This window comes from Alosa pseudoharengus, unplaced genomic scaffold (genome assembly GCF_046254945.1).
Source record: "Alosa pseudoharengus isolate Yale_2024_CS ecotype anadromous, Long Island Sound unplaced genomic scaffold, YU_APseudo_1.1 YU_APseudo_1.1_scf_10, whole genome shotgun sequence".
In the NCBI taxonomy this organism is placed as follows: Eukaryota; Metazoa; Chordata; class Actinopteri; order Clupeiformes; family Clupeidae; genus Alosa; species Alosa pseudoharengus.
Genome location: NW_027468565.1, coordinates 4168163 through 4185773, shown reverse-complemented (window position 1 = coordinate 4185773; position 17611 = coordinate 4168163). Strand labels below are relative to the sequence as shown.

Sequence of the window (17611 nt, the reverse complement as noted above, 5' to 3'; positions counted from 1 at the left end):
CCTAGTCTAACGTTAGCAGCATCTAGAAAGTCATTGAACTGAATCTAACCCGGTTTGCTGTAACAGCTAGCCGTGCGATGATAGATTATAATTTAGGGAATGCTAACGTTACCTTCCTATAATATGTAACGCTAGGTCCTACGTGACGAGATTTTGCCATGATTGAAAATGCTGGCTTGGCTGGATTTATGGTAGAACTAATATTATCAAGCTAGCGTTAGCTTACAAAGGTAACGTTGACTTAACGATATAGCTTGGGGCCCCATAAAAACTTACGTTAACTTGTAGGTTAGACGCCATCATGTATGTATCTGTTAACGTTATTGCTATTTCTTTCAAATGCAAAGCTGATGATTTTATTCTCGTAACTGGTAAAATCAGTCTCAATATCGCAGCGGACACTGGACTTGGACGCTGTGGTACTAGAGCTGTGGTAATAGAGCTGCACAGTCCCGCCCACAGCCGATGCCGGATGTAAAAAGTCAATGCAATTTCTCCATTGACAATTGCGGTGTAAGCCATAAAAACTTAACTGCACGTGGTAGACTTAAAACCAGCTACGGTTGTACTAAGCGATTGTATATGCTCCTATAGACACCAAGAGTTCGTGGGGCACTAACCTTGTTTTGAGATAAATGCCTTTTATTCGCGATCTCTTGGATAAGTACTTCATTACCCACAATCCTGAACAATCCCACAATCCGTCCGTCCTCTTCAGCTCATAGTCAGGTGAACTATGTGTTTTTGTGGGAAGTTTTTGGGGATTATGTAAACTATACATTTTTGGAAAGGTTATTGTAAAAGGAGTCAGAAAATCAATGTTTGCATTTGCCCAGATGTTTATGTGGCTGCCATATTGATTTTTAAAAAAAATGGCTGCCGTAAAACTTTAGTTTGTAATATCTCGGCTTCTGAATAAGCTAAAATGTTGATTTTAACTGCTAAACCTGTATTTTTAGGGTCACTTAAATACAGCAGAAATAGCACTTACAGCAGAAAAAGTAATATGCATATAAAAAAAACTCCACTGTACAATAGAGACAGTAGAAGATAAACATGATACTAAAATACTAAACTATATAAACTACATCAAATATCCACATAGTGTGCTTAAGGATGATCAAGCATGACAGGGGAGGGACTGAGCCTGCAATTCAGTGTGCATTGTAAGGTGCTCTATGAGAGTGAGTGTCATGGTGATGGTGCAAATAAGTAAGTCCAACAGTGCAAGAATAAAGTCTAGAGACCAGCATAAAATAAATATGGACATATAAGAGAATAATGTATAATGTAGACAAGGTAATATAAAAAACTATATTAGTGCAAGAGTAGGTTGAGGTAATAGGGTTACAGCCATTGGTCAAGTATTAAGTATAAGGTATTAAGCATCAAGTACGGCCACAGTCTAGGCTGTGGGAGGGAGGGAGGGGTTGTGCATATGTGCTAACATTGTGGCAGTAAAACAGTAGGCTAGTGGACAGTACGTACACAAACATGGAGAATGCAGAGAAGTCTATCTCTCCTCTACCCTTAAGTGAAGCATTGAACAGTTTAATGGCCCTGGGGACAAATGACTTCCTCAGTCTGTCAGTTGTGCATGACAGTGAGCGAAGTCTCCAGCTGATCAAGCTCTTCTGCTTTGTAATAGTGCTGTGGAGTGGATGACATTCATTGTGCAAGATGTTGATCAGTTTGTTCAGGGTCCTTTTGTCTGATATTGAAGTGATGCACTCCAGTTCGGCTCCCACAACAGGACCAGCTTTCCTTACCAGCCTATCTAGTCGCCCAGCATCCTTCTTCTTTGTGCTTCCTCCCCAGCATACCACAGCATAAAAGAGGACGCTGGCAACAACAGACTGGTAAAACATCCTGAGGAGCTTACTGCAGACATTGAAGGACCGCAGCCTCCTCAGGAAGTACAGCCTGCTCTGCCCTTTCTTGTAGAGTGCTTCAGTATTGGCTGAACAGTCCAGTTTATTGTCCAGGTGTAAGCCCAGATACTTGTAAGTGTTTACCACCTCCACATTGACCCCATCAATGGAGACTGGTAGTAGAGCGGGCTTTGACCTGCGGAAATCCACCACCATCTCTTTGGTCTTTGAAGTGTTGAGTTGAAGGTGGTTGAGTTTGCACCATTGCACAAGTCCTCCACCAGGCTCCTGTACTCCTCCTCTTGCTCGTCCCTGATACACCCCACAATTGCAGTATCATCAGAGAACTTCTGCATGTGGCATGATTCAGTGTTGTAGCAGAAGTCAGATGTGTACAGGGTGAACAGGACTGGCGAGAGCACAGTTCCCTGTGGAGCTCCGGTGCTGCTGATCACAGTGTCAGAGAGACCGTTCTTCAGTCTGACGAACTGTGGCCGCTTGGTTAGGTAATCTGTAATCCAGGCAGAGCCGGACAGTAATGGAGTACATTTACTTGGGCATAAAAAAAAATTTTCTTGGGTTCCGGTTTCCGACCGACCCTGTCAATTTATGTGCGACCCAAATTTATTTTATGAGCTTGGGGAAGAAATAACACTAAATAGTCTAGGCTACATTAAATAAATCCACAAATAAAAGGCGAACTATAATTACATTAATTACCCCTTGCGTTGTGTATAGGGATAAGCGTATTCTCTCTGTTACAAAGTAGCCTATGCACAGCTGTTCACGAAGACGATTGTTTTCGTCACTTACCAAGGCACTCGCAATTTTGTCCAAACACCGCAACTTTTTCGCAAATTTGACCAATCATCGTAGTTTCACTATGAAATGTCACCTACCGCAACAGTCCCTCGCGCAGAATATTAAGCCAGGTGGCACACTTACTTCTGCACCTTCTGCATATGACACCAAAGACTGCCCTAAGTGTTCGTTCCTCTGCAGTTTTGATGACTATAAATAGAAGGCTAACGTTAACGATCTGCTTACTTGCATCTCTCAACCTGGTGTTGCTAACCTACCTAGGCTATGAAAGTAAGTTAATTAAGGCCTACTTGGTTTACTGACATTTGAGTAGGCTATGCAACCCATTGGCAAACGTTTACCTGGATATGTCCTTTTAGCTTATGTCATGTTTATGTCAAGCTTATGTTTGCTAGCTTGTGGGCTTAGTTTGAGTAGTGCTACCAAAATCATAGAAATTAATAAAATTGCAAGACATTTACCTCTTCTATGATCCAAGAATGATTTCATTCGAGTTGTTTTTTTTAACATTTATTTTAACTAATGACATAGAAGACATTCCCAATTGCATCCACATATGGTAATGCACTATGCAAAAAGTGATTTACACTCGTAGCCGAACAGTGAGATGCAAGCCTTCCAATCCACTCAGAAATGTAATTAGGCTACTCTCACGTCCTTAAAGGGGCAGGCAGTGAATTAGACGTACACCACCAATGTAATGACATTAAACAGAAGTGTAGTCAAATAGTTTAAATCAATATGAAATTACTAGATACTTACTTGGATATTAGTAATTATGCAGGCCACAGTCTATGATTTATTAAAAAGATATGAACTTAATATGAATTACAAAATATATGAATGTATTGAAACATATGACATGATGCCATCTCTTGGTTTGATTTTCTACTTTGATTTTCTGTAATCCTTACTGTTTACCTTGGATTATCCTTTTTAATAAGCATCAAGATTATCAGTGTGATTTTGGTCTTACTAACCTTAATTGCCTTAAATTTAAACTATTTTTGCAATTTTCAATTTCTCCACAAGAAACAGCTAAAATCACCGCAACTTCCATCCAGGCATATTAGGTCGCAACAGTCTCAAAAAACCTCGCGAAATCCTGGAGGGATTGATTTTCAACCTATCCCTTACTGCCACTGAAAAAAAAAAAAAAAAAAAAAAAAAAAAATTCCCTACCGACCCATGGCCTCAACAGTCAACCAACAGGAACCAAACCTTTTTTTTTTTTATGCCTTGAGTACAGTACTTGAGTACAATTTTGAGGGATCTGTACTTTACTCGAGTATCATTTTTGGGGAGTACTCATGACTTTACTCAAGTACATTTGAGAGGCAAATATTGTACTCTTTACTCCACTACATTTCTATCCATAAACGTGAGTACCCGTTACTTCTGAAAAAAAAAGGAAAAAATAAAAATCTCGGAAACAATTTGTTTTTTCCCTCTCAAACGTGATTGGATTGTGCAGGCACCACTGATTGGGATAGCCTATCAGCAATTACCTTCAGCTTTCTGCCAAAGTCAACTCCATGTTCAGATTTAGATAAGAGATGAAACCATGGACGAAACAATGGATGAAGACGCAGCAGGTCCATCCCGAGAATGTGCCAACCCGTGGCCTCACCTCGCCAGACTATTTCAATTTTCTGAACAATTTCATGATAGTTTTCGCTTCAAGTGTTTCAATTACAAAATAGTATTTTCTATTTGAAATGCGTATTTTAAATACATGTATTAGAAATACTGCCCATCCCTGGCAACATGGTAAAAAGATGAAAATGACTTTATTTTACTTTCAATTCCTTTTACACTCTCCAAGGTATTAGAATTAAAAATGTTCATAACTCCATGTAGGATGTTTCTGTACATAAATGTAAGCACTGTGGCAGTAGTAATGCAATATTTAGAAAATGTAGGCTACTCTTGATACTCAAGTACTTTTAAAAACAAGTACTTTAGTACTTTTACTTAAGGAGACATCTGACTGTTGTACTTTTACTTGTACTTGAGTAAAATTTACCAAAGGGTATCTGTACTTTTACTCAAGTAATGAAGCTGTGTACTCTGTCCGCCTCTGAATCCAGGATACCATGTGAGCGTCCACACCCATCTGCAAGAGCTTGTCTCTCAGTCTGAGGGGTTGGATGGTGTTAAAAGCACTTGAGAAATCAAAGAACATGATTCTCACAGCACTTTCCCCCTTGTCTAGGTGAGAATGTGTCCTGTGTAGGAGATATGTGATGGCATCGTCCACGCCCACTTTCTCCTGGTATGCAAACTATAGCGGGTCTAGTGCATGGCGTACCTGGGGTCTGAGTATGCACAAGACCAGTCGCTCCATTGTCTTCATCACATGTTGTGTTGATGTTAGAGCGACTTTTTAGAGCGAGATTTACACTTGCATTGAACCAACTCAAGGATGGCCTTTGGGGCTGGGAGGACCTCTGTGGTCACTGGTTTGAGCTAGTGTTGCACGGTGTATCGATACTAAAAAGGTATCACGATGCCTTCACGCAAAAAACTATACGATTTCCGACGTTTTTAGAATCGATACTTTATTAAAATAATAACGTTCTGCTCTCACTGCTCCTTGCACGCATCTAGGCAAGTGGGCGTGTCAAGCAGGCATCTCTGAGTGAGTGAGTGCGCAGCTAACGTCAGCATAGTTCTTTGCCGACAGTACTCTGCCTTGTGGATAAAACAAAAGGTGAAGTGAAATCTGGAACTATATGGGATACATCGGGAATAGTGAAGGCAAGCCATCAGGGGGAATAGTGAAGGCAAGCCATCAGGTACAGAGGCCCGTTTGTAAAATATGTTTCAAAGTCATTTATAAGCAGTAGCCTAGGCTACGCATGGCTAAACACCTCGCAGACATATCCCAGCATTTTTAAAGAGTTCAAAGAACGACAGGTTAACGAATATGCTATAGAAAACACGACTACATGGTTAGTGCCAAGTTCTTCTCTTCTGCTTTAGTCTAGCCTAAGTAAAACGAGTATGGTTCTCTGGGATAAAGCGAACCTTCCTTCATCAATGAATTTTGACGAGACATAACGAGGTAATCATTTTGACGAGACATAACGAGCTGTAGCCTAATCATAGGGTGCTAACGTGATGAAAGCGCAATGTTCACGTCAGAATATCATTACCATAACTTGTAAACAATCTATTTCATGTTCGGTCAGTACTACTGATAATATTTATCATGGCATGTAGACTGCAATTTGTTAAATAATTATTGCCCAGATGTTGGATAGGCTACCCAAAATGCGCTAATTAAAGCCCACAGCATATTACCACCAAAGCGTGTTGAGTCCTGATAACAATAGCGGCTTATTGTTACGTGGTAGCAAATCATGTTATCAAAGAAATAGACGTAATGTAGGAATGCACACAGATATATTGCAACAGGTAATGGTGTAGGCCTATCTGACGAAGACCTGAGTGGTTGGAACGTCGTACTTGTACACTGGGCGCAAAGAAGACCATCCTCCCATTTTTCCCTTTGCAACTGTCAAAGAAATCCCATGAACACGGGAAGGCCTAGGGTAGCCTATACTGTACATCAGATGGCCTAAAGATTAGGCCCCTCTGCATAGCATTCAGTGATTTGCATGCAGTAATTTCAACACTGACCTTGATCTAGCCTATTTTGGCTATTTAAAGCTACTTTATTGCCAAAACACAATGTAAATGAACTATAACGAACAATAAAGGACTTAATCACACAAAGTAGGCCTACTATTTTACTGACTATAAAAAAATTATTATTATGTAGGAAGTTTAGAATTTTAGAACCCAGAATTGACCTGCACACTACAAAAGTGCACTGAATTCAACACAAATGACCCAATACACTTGGAGGAGGTATGAGTCCTTTCTTTTCCAGATATCTTAGGATTTCACCGTAGTATCGTTTCAGTATCGAGCATCGTGATATTTATGGCAGGTATCGTATCGAAGTCATAATTTTGGTATCGTGACAACACTAGTTTGAGCATGCCATCCGAGTGTTTGAAGTATCCATTTTGCAGAGGATCCAGATGGGATTCTGCAGAGCAATGGCTGCCTGTGCCCATACTCCTGTGTCCTTTTTGCAGAAGAAGCATTCTTTCTTAACCAGTGGATTTGTATGGGATTGTGTGAATGGCAATGAAGAACCAGATGTTGAGGGGTCGGGCTCAGAGGTTTCTGTGCTTCTTTTTGGCAGTGTAGTGTCCTGTAGCTAAACCATGTGCATTGCGATCTCTTGCACGAAAAATCACTGCAAATAAAATCTATCAACAGGAGCTACTTTGCAATGTGCATGTCTTTGTAATAATTCCCACAATAAATATTAAATGTTTTAATGAGTGATATAAAAAGTCTTTATTTTTTGAATAACAGCGGGAATATGAAACGATAACTTTTTATTACAAAGATATTGCAAGAAAACAACCACATGGGGTCATTTTTTACCTACTCATGCACTGAAGGGTTAGTATGGTAAAGTGTAAGTAGCACCATTGGATTCCTTGACCCTTACAGTGTGGGTTTAGCAGTAAAAATCAACATTCCAGTTTATTCAGAAGTCGAGATATTACAATTTTAAATTTTATGGCGGCCATTTGTTAAACTTCAATATGGCTGCCATATAGACATCTGATCAAATGCAAACATTGATTTTCTGACTCCTTATACAATAACCTTTCCAAAAATGTATAGTTTACCTAATCCCCAAAAACTTCCCACAAAGGTAAAAATCTGAATATAAGGAACCTGACTATCAGGTTATCTGCCTCAAACTTTCACAAAGTGCGTACAAGCAGACATATTTCCCGGCATGTGCACGGAATCCGAATGAGTAATTATCTGAATGAGTTTGGATTCTTCCTAAAAGTGTTATTGTCTGATATGTAAAATGTACAGTATACCAAGTAGGCTACTATGCAATTCTTTATTGAACGCTTCCTTCACAGACTAGACAATTCGGATGAGACATCATTCCGAATTAGGAGAAAACTGGAATAGCTCAGCGGCTAAGGCCAGATTTTTTACCTGAATCGTTCAGTTTTTGCAGAAAGCACGAAACTTGGTACAGGTATAGTACTACCCCTAGTGATCAAAAATTGAAATGGACCCCAACACATAGTGCCCCCTAGTGGCCCCTATCTTGACTTCAAATATGGCCACCAAAATATGCCCTTTTTTCTACATTTATAATGCTATGCTGCTTTTAACACATAATATGACGTGTCTATAGCCATCTTTCAGCATTATGAAATACATAATGAGACAATCATGCATTTAAAATGGCAGACATTTTGGATTTTAAGGAAGTAGCCATACATTCTGGCTATGTGTGAAGTTTCGACTGTGTGACTAAACCCTGCACTTGCCTGGGCTCAATCCTTCTAATTTGCCCGCTAGAGGCATGCTAGCAAGGAGGCTAAAACCCATGGATGCTAGCGTCTGTCAAGTCTCTTAAAGAAACATATGCTGCCTATATGAGCTATTTTGTCTTCTGTCCTAGAGTTAGATAAATTAGTACATACACCCAGTCAGAGTTAGATAAATTAGTACATAATCAGTCTAACACATCCTACTGTCCTACAGCCTAATCCAATTGAGGTGGGTAGGGGCCAATCAGCATGCTAAAGTTTCTTTTAAGGCTCATAGTGATTGTTTGAAAAGATCCATTTTGTTTTATTGTAGTTTAACATTTTGCATCCCATAAAATGATTATGCCTGTCAATGAAGCTAATTTAAATGCGTAATACCTTATGAGTTTAGCTCCCTCCTGACCCATTAGGGCTCATGCTAGTCAGTGAACCAGCACTTTTAGGACACTGGCTAGTGCGTTCAGCGCCCAGTCCTTGGGTGTGCTTTGTGGTGGAAAAACCAAAAGCTCAAGACAGGTAAAGTTGAGTATCGTCCGCATAGCAGTGATGATCAAATTCATGGGAGCGAATGGTCTCACCCAGGGAAGTGTGTAAATAGAGAAAAGTAGGGGCCCTAATACTGATCCCTGAGGCACACTTGTGGTGAGGTCATGTGCCCTTTAAGGTAGGATTTAAACCAGTCAAGGGCTTTCCTAGACATCCCAGTTCAGATAGTGTAGAAAGGAGAATGTCATGGTTAACAGTATCGAAGGCTGCAGATAAGTCTAGTAGAATGAAAACTGATGACTTAGCAACTTAGATGAAGACTTAGCTACTCTCAATGCTTCGGTCACAGACAGAAAAGCAGTTTCAGTAGAATGACTCTTGAAAACAGACTGCATAGGGGTTGTTCTGATATAGTAAGTCCAAGACTTGCTTGAAGACCACTTTCTCCAAAAACTTTGACAAGAAAGGAAGAAGGGAGATAGGTCTGTAAAAACAGGAATGGTTTTAGAGGTGGTGGCAAATTATACATTTTCCATCTTTATCCTTGACTGATTTTTCTCTAGTTTCACATTTGGCTAGGGTCAGCCAGTACCTGGAGCCTACAAACGTTGCACAGGTAGTCCAACTCCTCCAGAATGGCACACCATGCGTTCCATTGCCAGAAGGATTGCTGTGTCTCCCAGCGCAGTCTCAAGAGCATGTAGGAGATTCCAGGAGACAGTTGCTCTAGGAGAGCTGGGCAGGATGGTAGAGGGTCCTTAACCCAGCAGCAGCACCTGTATCTGCTCCTTTGTGCAACAACAAACAGTAGGATCCCTGCCATAGCCCTACAAAATGACCTCCTCCAGGCCGCTGGTGTGAATGTCTCTGACCACACTGTCAGACTTCATGAAGGTGGCCTGAGGGCCCCTTGCCATAGAATACAAAATTGGCAGGTTCACCATTGACGCCCTGTGCTTTTCACAAATGAGACCAGGTTCACCCTGAGCACATGTGACGTCTGAAAATGTCTTGGAGAATGTAATGCTGCCTGCAACATCATTCAACATGACTGGTTTGGTGGTGGTGGTGTGTCAGTGATGGTCTGGGGAGGGATATCCTTGGAAGGACGCACACACCTCTACGGGCAAGACAACTGCACCCTCACTGCTCTTAGGCATCAGGATGAAAACTTCAGACCCATTGTCTGACCCTGTATTGGTGCAGTGGGCCCTGGGTTCCTCCTGGTGCACAGCAATGACAGATGTAGTGAGAATGTGCAGGCAGTTCCTGGAGGATGAAGGCATTGATACCATTGACTGTCCCCCCACACTCCCCTGACTTAAATCCGATTGAACACACGCAGGGACATTATATTTTGGTCCATCCAACAGGTTGCACCACCGAATCTCAGGGAGCTCAGTGATGGCCATGTCCACATCTGGGAGCAGATCCCCTAGGATATCATCTACCGTTTCATTAGGAGCATGCCCCGATGCCATCAAGCATGTCGGGGCCATACGAACTACTGAGTACCATCATGAGTTGCTGCGCTGAAATTCAAGCAAATTGGACGAGCTTGCCGCGTAATTTTTTCCACTTAGATTTTCAGGGGTCTTTGAATTCAGTCCTCTGTGGATTGATAATTTTCATTCCCAAATAACGAAGTGGCATCCATTTGTTCCTAACATATTACCCAGTCTATATCAGTTTGAATCCTACCTCACAGGATGCTTGTTTAATGTATCATGGCTTGGACAGCTGTCCGCACCTTAGCCTCCCACCATAGGGGTCCCCCTGGGCTCAGTTCTGGGCCCTCTTCTCTTTGCTATCCACACCACTTCTTTGGGACAGATTATCTATTCCACCACTGCTATGCAGATGACACACAGCTTTATCTGTTCTTTCCATCTGATGACCCCTTCAGTGTTTCCCATACATTGACTTATTTGTGGCGGCCCACCACAATATCAACACTGACCACCACACAATGATTTTCCAGGTTGTGCTAAATTGTGCTTAAATCTGGTTAGCATCATAACCACGCTGCGCTAATTTGTTAAAAACTGTTGCATTCAAGTTAATTCTGCAAACCTACCACCACAAATAGAATTCAATTCTGTGGGAAACACTGCCCTTGGATCTCGGATTGCCTCTCAGACATATCTACTTGGATGAAGGCACACCACCTCCAGCTAAACCTCTCAAAAACCAAACTGCTGGTCCTCCCAGCTAAACCTACTGCTCCCACCTACTTGAATGCCCTCATACAGGCATATATGCTACCCCCCGACCGTTGCGCTCTTCAGACAAACATTGTCTAGCTCTGCCACCGGTACGCTCAGGTCAATCCAAACTTTTTTCATCTGTTGTTCCTCGTTGGTAGAACGCGCTACCAGTTCCTACTAGAGCAGGGACATCCCTCTCCATCTTCAAAAAACTCCTGAAGACCCAGCTCTTCAGAGAATATCTCCTCTCATAGCATTACTTACAACTAGCTAATTCTAGCACTTACCACCTATATAAAAACAGCACTCACTGATGCACTTTTCCCTATTATACTCTACCTTTTTGAATTGTTTTAAATTGTTCTAGAATTGTTGAGAGAATTGTTTTAAAAGCGTTAAACTGTTTACCAGGTTGTAAGTCGCTTTGGCTAAAAATGCGTCAGCCAAATGTAATGTAATGTAGATATCCAGCGTGATGGTTTTTCCTCATTGAGATCTGATGTGTTATTTTTTTAAGTATAAGTATATTCTTTTGATCCCGTGAGGGAAATTTGGTCTCTGCCAATCCGTGAAACACACTCAGCACACAGTGAACACACTGCCTGCAACAACAGCGGCGCTCGGGGAGCAGTGAGGGGTTAGGTGCCTTGCTCAAGGGCACTTCAGCCGTGCCTACTGGTCGTGGCTCGAACTGGCAACCCTCCAGTTACAAGTGCGAGACGCTAACCAGTAGGCCACGGCTGCCCCTTAAGTGTATAATATTTTTGAGCAGTGTATAGTAAGAGTTAAGGTTTGCTCAGAAAGAGAAGAAGGTAGAATAAGAATTTATTGATGATGTAGGTAGTTACTTCAATTAACCAAAATATAGAATAATTGGCTTATTTTCTTACACATAGTGGCCATATTGGAATCTTACCAGATTATACTTGATGCCTCGTTTATTATTAAGGATGTCGTGATAAAATGACTGTTCAAACTTTGAAATTGTTTTTGAATGTTATTTCTATCATGAATAACAATAGAGATGGTCTATATTTTCACATTTGGTATCCGCCATATTGGATTTCAACATCAAGTTTGTTTGGAAATCATGTCAATAGCTTCCTTGACCCTAAAAATTGAGTGTTAGAACTTAAAATACTTATCTTAAATACTTATGTTTATCTTTATCTTTTTTTATCTTTATACTTTTTTAATTTTGAAGTTGTATCAACAATTCTATTAAGAATGGTAGCCATATTTGAATTCAAGATGGCGGCCACTAGGGGGCGCTATGTGTTGGGGTCCATTTCAATTTTTGATCACTAGGGGTAGTAGTATAAGCCTAACTTTGCCAAGTTTCATGCTTTCTGCAAAAACTGAACGATTCCGGTGCTTAGCCGCTGTACTAGAACGCAGCATAAGCAGAGACTTTCTAATGAGGAGACAGCACTCAAAGAATATCCCATAGAAATGTATGGGGTTAGTTCATAGGCTAACGCAAAAATGGCAGTCTACACATAGCCGCCAAAAGTTGACATGTGAATTAGGGATGGGCGATATGGCCTAAAATCCATATTGCGATATATATTGAAGCCTCTTGCGATAATGATACGTATCGCGATATAAAAATGATAATAGTGAAGCCTTGTGCACACGCAGTTCTGCCCGAAATAGATGCCTGATTGTGCTCAAAAAGCGTTACAATATGGCCGCAGAGTGGAGGGACTCGGAAAACCTCCAGTTTCTGAACTGGTTGCAGTTCCTTCTCTGGCTCCACGTGAGGGCGCTCGTCCTCGAGTGCAGAATGAATGGAGGTCAATGGAGCTGTACCCCTCAAAATCCGCTTTTCTCGGGATATCAATTTTTGTCAAGTAATTTGAATATTGTATTTGAAAGGGGAGGCAAAGAAAATTCTTGTTCTAAAAAGCCTTTCACACGTGTCAATGACGTCATTCATTAGCACAATGCTAGCGTGTTATGGGCAACAACGACCCAACCTGTAAGAAATCAAAAGGACATAAGTACTCATTCATTCAACTTTTGACCTATAACCCATGTTGAACTTATACAAACTACAATCAAATCTGAGATTTCTCAACGACAATCAGGTGAAAGAGACAAATTTAGCCGTCTAGCTCCATTGACTCCCATTCATTTTGCACTCATGGCGATCGCCCCCAGTGGAACTCTGGTGGAACTGCAACCACAATTCGGTACAATGGGAATTAATACGGAGTGGCCAGGCTCTCCGTAGACGGGCTCTGAACCTACTGGCTTCAACAGCCAGCATGCTAGTTATTGTTCTTATTTTGATTCGAGTGCTTGCAAAAACGATGACTGCCAAACCACAATAAATGTCTGATCGTGAATGTGTAATTTACGTCCATGGTAATAAGTTCTGAAGATATAATGTTGGCAATGCACACATTTCACAGCACTTTTATGTAGGCTACAGTGGTAACAGATAATTTCGCTTCTCAACTGTCAGGGGACTGTGAGCAACTCTTCTTTAATGCTGCTTTAATGTGAGTATTGAACAGTTTTATGCCATTGAATAGAAACTGTCCCGGTATCTCATTTTGCCCATGTGGAGAGACCTGAGCCTCTTATCAGAGGGCAGAGAGAAATTGTAGGATGACTGCATTCTTTCTTGAGGTGCCTTGTTTTCCTGTGGCAGCATGTGTGTCCTTAATCATATTAAGGATACATAGAGTCTAAAACTCTAAACCATTGAGTGTTTTATAGACCAATGGGCTACTTGCTCGAAGGGCTCTCAATGTGGCCGTTTTGTTTTCCGGTGGAGCGTAAACTGTTGTAACGGCATCTTCTGTTATATTCTGCTTCTTACATCTTCACTCTGACACTGAATATCTTGATTGCCCAATAATAAATATTTTGACACACATAAATCCTCCTTTATCGCAACGTGTTGATTCACTAGGTGCAACATCCAATCGGGTCTGTGTAGACACTAATTTCATTAACAATAGCTTCAGGTTCAACACACTTGGCTCCACCGTTTCACAAACAAGCCGCATGCAAATAGCCTATAGAAGCACTGTAAAATGTAGGCCTTCAGTGTAAAGGCTACTGTAAAACCAATGCAAGGACCTAAGAATTGGAGGAATGTGCTCTGTTTTCTTGGTCCTGGATAGAACTGGAGCATTTTAATGAGCTGTAGTTGTGGGAACTATGCAACATTTTCAACTTAATAAATCAGTTTAGAAATCATTGTGATGGTTAAATGACCTGTTGTGGCAAAAATGGCGGCTTTCCCTGCTCCTAGCGGAAAACCAGCCTTGCAAGATCTGCACTAGCGTCCCGGCAAAGTCTGAATCAGGAAGTTTTGAGAGAAGCGAGAACGAGCAACAGAGAGCAACAGCGATATATTCATTTTTTAGATGTTCATCATGGCAGAACTAGCGAAAAGAGACGGTTGTGAAATATGCACTCCAAAGCTGTAGGGGGGGAGCCCTGTAGAGAAAAATGCAACAACAAAGGTGAGAAATCGGTTAAGAAATGATTAGAGTTACAGAGCCTTTAAAGGAGAATTCCGGCCATTTTTCACACATCTGTTTCTCGAGGTCACCGAGTATTGCTTAGTATAGCTTGAATTGCGCTGGCTGTATGTTGTCAGTGAAGGCAGTATTGAAATTCAACATATTTCCTTAATCTCTGACATCATGGTAATTTTGCATGTTGCATGTAGCTGTGGAAATGATTGGGTTAAAAGACAAAAAGGCAGATTTTGCTTAATTGTAAAGAAATTGGAAATCCCTGATCCCTGGAAATTCCCTCAGAGAGGCTGTGTGGAATGATGCAGAAATGAAAGACATTGGATTTTTTTTATGTCCGGCCTTAGCAGTTGAATTTAATGTTATAATCTTTGTAAACTATTCAATTAATATGCAATCTTCAATTACAGTTGCAGTTTAAAGATCAATACTATTGCATGGTACACTACATGTATGTACTTTTTGTAAAGTCTGCACAAATTTGTGTCCCTTTATTTAGGCTACAAAGCAGTTTCTTGAGGAGATCAATAAATGGACCACGCAGCATGGTGTTTCACCTCTATCTTGGGAGGTGGCCATCAAGTTTCTCATGGCTCGAAAATTTGATGTTTTCAGAGCCATAGAGCTTTTTCACAGCTACAGGGTATTTGTTTATTTCTATGAATTTGGGATTTTTATGAATGTATTAATATGCTTATTTCAGTATGAATACATTATGGTTACAATAAATATGTTAAAGCAATGGTTCGGAGTAATTTCACCCTAGGGTCCTTTGCACCATGACCGTGAGCCAAACACCCCTTCAGAAGCTTTTTTCCCTTGGCCGAACATTGGTCGAGTTAGCGTCAGGATAATAACTTAGAGTAGGTGCTAACGGAACCAGCGATGCCCGGAATGGTAACAAACTTCTACAGTAGTACAAATATGTTCTGTACTCATAAAACAAGGCATTGGAATGTTTGTAAGTACACCAGGAGTTTATTTAAATAACACTTCTTGATGGCTTCTACTCTGCTGCTAGCTACTGCTGCATCGACGTTACTTCTGTGATTTGGGAAAAGCCCGTAAAAGTCCTGGCAGCAGGGTAATTTATGAGGTACATCGTTGGTTCCGTTAGCGCCTGCTCTAAGCTATTATCCTGATAGCGCTAACTCGACCAATGTTTGACCAAGGAAAAAAAGCTTCTGAGGAGGTGTTTGGCTCGAGGTCATGGTGCAAAGGACCCTAGGGTGAAATTACTCCGAACCATTGCTTTAAAATATCAAACCTACTCTTTGTTTGTTTGACCAGGAAACACGTCTAAAGGAGGGCATTGTGAGACTTCAACCACAAGAGGAACCTTTGCGTTCAGAACTACTCAGTGGGAAGTTCACAGTTTTGGTGAGTTGTTGTGTACATATGTAAATGAGTAGTGACATTTTAGAATTTCAAAACAGCAAAAAAAAAAATCAAATCCAAATCAGTTTTAACACATCTTGTGTGAATGTACTTGTCATTTTTAATTCAGTAGGTGCCCCTTACCAGTGGTGGTGCGTTCAGTGGTTAGGCCTTCAATGACGAAAACATTTTTTGACCGAAATAATATTAATACGGGGTACCCCCCTCCCCCCCCCACCACCACCAGAACATTTCAGCGTTTAAATTTACAATTTCCCAGCATTTTACGGTGGGGAAAAAAACAACAGAGCATTTATAGCCTACACATTTTGTCACATAAGTTGGTGAACTAAAATGTGCAATTACTTGAGTGACTCTCACTGTCTACCATCGCTATAGCTTCACTTGATGCACACATTTTTTTTGTGGGAAATTGCTGATGAATTGGTCAGATTAAGCGAGCATACTAGTTAATGGTGACGTTAGTCATCATATTAATGCAATGCTGTTTGGCGAATGCATTTTTTTCAAGAGAGCTCAATGTTGTTCGATTTTTAATGCCACCAAAGTAATAAATAACATGTTTTTTAGAGGAATTGTTAGTCAGGCTAGATGTTTTGAACACATCTGTGTTTTGACTAGCAGGTGTTTTATAGGAGGAAGAAGTACAATTGGAGAAACGAGGTTCTAAACTAATCGATTTAAAGTGTGCGCAATTAAATCTGATATTTTGGGGATATCCCGTTAGTTGCTTCGAACAGTATGATTTGTGTTCGTTTCCCATAGGCTAAACGAAGCAATTCTAGATATGGAGTCTTGGTTGAGCATGTTCCTTTGATCCAAAAAGTCCTCCAGTTGTGTTACCAATTTATTTTAACAATGACTCATGCACAGATGTTGCATGCATCCAGGTATCTATTAGCCTGACACCATCATACTCAAATTCTAGTCTGAATATGAGTCTAATACTGCTCCATTGGGATGTGATTATTTGGCGTGTTTCAACCGATACAGGGGTTGAAGTTATTGCACTGTCAATATCCTCTACAACAGACGTGATGGCGAAATCTAAATGTCTACCTTCTAGCAACAGCATTTTTGTAAGAGAGAACCGGGGATGAATGAAACACTTTGCTCCACAACGAACAAGTCCAAGTCCCTAAAATGTTGTGGGCGGGGCTAAGTTTGGCTGGCATCTAGGCTAGTATCTATACAACTTATCAGCCTGAGTTGGTGCTACATATCCTAGGTGCTACATTGTCACCACAACACAGTCAGGAAACCATTCTAACTTCAAAACTGCCAAATCCAGTCTTCACTCAAGTTCTCTTCTCGACACCTATTAATCTCATATCGCTAATTAGTTTTAATTAGCTAATTAGTTAGTATTAATACAGTGACTTCAATGACCTAAAGTAAAACATGATTAATCTTCTATTAATAATGAAATAAGCATAAAATTCACAAATGCAATTGGGCCTACAAGTTGTATTAGCCTATCTGACAGTCAGCAGACATGTCGCAACGTGTGGAGGAAGAATCTACTGCACTAAATCATAGAAACAAGGGACTAATTTAAAGTCAGAACATGAAGATCAAAGACATGGCCGCAACATGCATGTAGATCAGTTCTATGCCTTTTTTCAATAGTGACAGTTTTGTGGCCGGTAGAAAAAATATTTTGGGCCGGTAAATTTTTCTGTTTACCCGCCATTGGCAGACAAGCCAAAAAGTTAAGTCAATAGGACCCTGCCATCATCCTTATCAGCTGCAAAGTGAACAGGTTAGGCCAGGGGTGGGCAAACTTTTTGCCTGAAGGGCCACATTGGGTTTTGAAAATTGGCCGACGGGCCGCACAACAAACAACCAATCCCCCCACCCCCACCCCACAACGAGACACACATAAAAAAATAAAACTTTTTATAGCCTATCATTTTAAAGTATTTGTTTTAAAATATGAA

At 40.8% G+C, this 17611-nt stretch overlaps 1 protein-coding gene across 2 annotated transcripts in view; it reads left to right on the top strand.

The window, feature by feature from the left end:
- Positions 1-17611, top strand: part of ptpn9a (protein tyrosine phosphatase non-receptor type 9a) — a 74353-nt gene that overhangs the window by 958 nt on the left and 55784 nt on the right. The window contains exons 1-3 of one of the 2 annotated variants that reach the window (XM_076303231.1): positions 1675-2003; positions 14773-14916; positions 15564-15653. In XM_076303231.1, the coding sequence (XP_076159346.1) occupies positions 14863-14916; positions 15564-15653 (144 nt within the window). In that variant the 5' untranslated portion in view covers positions 1675-2003; positions 14773-14862. Of the gene's footprint in view, positions 1-1674; positions 2004-14772; positions 14917-15563; positions 15654-17611 lie in introns of those variants that run through there. The other variant, XM_076303223.1, reaches the window with a different exon arrangement.